General features: G+C 39.1%; 1 protein-coding gene across 1 annotated transcript; it reads left to right on the top strand.

Moving 5' to 3' along the window:
- The first annotated feature begins 212 nt into the window (after positions 1 to 212).
- On the top strand, positions 213 to 1,184 carry LOC116894198 (olfactory receptor 502-like). Its single transcript, XM_032895910.1, has one exon. The coding sequence runs from the start codon at positions 213 to 215 to the stop codon at positions 1,182 to 1,184; it is 972 nt and encodes a 323-aa protein (XP_032751801.1).
- Positions 1,185 to 1,592: the final 408 nt, after the last annotated feature.

The raw sequence follows: 1,592 nt of genomic DNA, 5'->3' as shown, positions 1-1,592 counted from the left end.
CTTCATCTTAAGTAATTTTGAATGATTATTGCACATAAATGTTCAAATATTGAAAATTCTAGCTAAACATCCATAATTGATTCAATTATTGAATGATATATTAATTTCTCTTGTTCTCCATGACTGTATTAAATGAAATTATGTGCTTATTTCTAAATCCCATTTTGTAATTTACCATCACAGTCTTAATCTAGCAACAACTACATTGTCCCATGGCTCTCCTGAAGCATGGAAACAACACTGCAGTAACAGAGTTCATTTTATTGGGATTAACAGATGATAAAGTTCTTAGAGTCATCCTCTTCACCATCATCCTGTGCATCTACCTGGTGACTGTGTCTGGGAACCTCAGCACCATCCTTCTCATCAGAGTCTCTCCCCAGCTCCATCACCCCATGTACTTTTTTCTTAGTCACTTGGGTTTTGCTGACATAGGCTACTCATCTTCTGTCACGCCCAATATGCTTGTCAACTTCCTTATAAACCAAAATACCATCTCCTATCTTGGATGTTCTATACAGTTTGGCTCAGCTGCTTTCTTTGGGGGTCTTGAATGCTTCCTTTTGGCTGCCATGGCTTATGATCGTTTTGTAGCAATCTGCAACCCACTGCTTTATTCAACGAAAATGTCCACACAAGTCTGTGTCCAGTTGGTTGTGGGATCTTATATAGGGGGATTTCTTAATGCCTCTTCCTTTACCCTTTCCTTTTTTTCCTTGTCCTTCTGTGGACCAAATAGAATCAATCACTTTTACTGTGATTTTGCTCTGTTAGTAGAACTTTCTTGTTCTGATGTCAGTGTTCCTGTAGCTGTTACCTCATTTTCTGCTGCCTCAGTTACTATGCTCACAGTGTTTATCATAGCCATTTCCTATACCTATATCCTCATCACCATCCTGAAGATGCGTTCCACTGAGGGTCGACAGAAAGCATTCTCTACCTGCACTTCCCACCTCACTGCAGTCACTCTGTTCTATGGAACCATCACATTCATTTATGTGATGCCCAAGTCCAGCTACTCCACAGACCAGAACAAGGTGGTGTCTGTGTTTTATATGGTGGTGATCCCCATGTTGAACCCCCTCATCTATAGCCTCAGGAGTAATGAGATTAAGGGTGCTCTGAAAAAACAGCTTGCTAAGAATATGTTTTCTCAGAACAATATATTGTTTTGTAAAACTTAATATAATGCCAGTTACACAAAACCAATTGAACTGTCCTCTGAGGTTTGGTTATTCACCTTCTTGTTACTCTCCTTAACTTGGTCACCTTTTACTCCCAGTATATATAGCAATTGCTTTTCATTGCGTTTCTCTTTTGTATGTTTTGATGAGTCTTTGAGAAAATGATACAATATAATTAACTGTGTTCAGCCCCTCTCAACTCTTCTCAGTTTAACTTCGTCTCCTACATACCCAACTGTCCTTTTCTATCAAACTCATTTTGTGCTATTTGTTAATACAAAGTATTTAGGCTTCCACTGAAGCATGGTTGGCTTACCAGGGGGCCACACCATTATTAAAAAACTGTTTTTCCTTCTCCTAGAAGATACCAGTTTCCCAAAACTCCTCAGCTACCTATGAAGCTCATAC

Source organism: Rattus rattus, chromosome 2, assembly GCF_011064425.1.
Source record: "Rattus rattus isolate New Zealand chromosome 2, Rrattus_CSIRO_v1, whole genome shotgun sequence".
Taxonomy (NCBI): Eukaryota; Metazoa; Chordata; class Mammalia; order Rodentia; family Muridae; genus Rattus; species Rattus rattus.
Note: the sequence above shows the minus strand (reverse complement) of the source record. Positions and strands in the feature narration are given on the sequence as shown.

Coding starts and splice junctions, on each gene's coding strand:
- LOC116894198 (XM_032895910.1), top strand. CDS start 213: ATGGCTCTCCTGAAGCATGGAAACAACACTGCAGTAACAGAGTTCATT.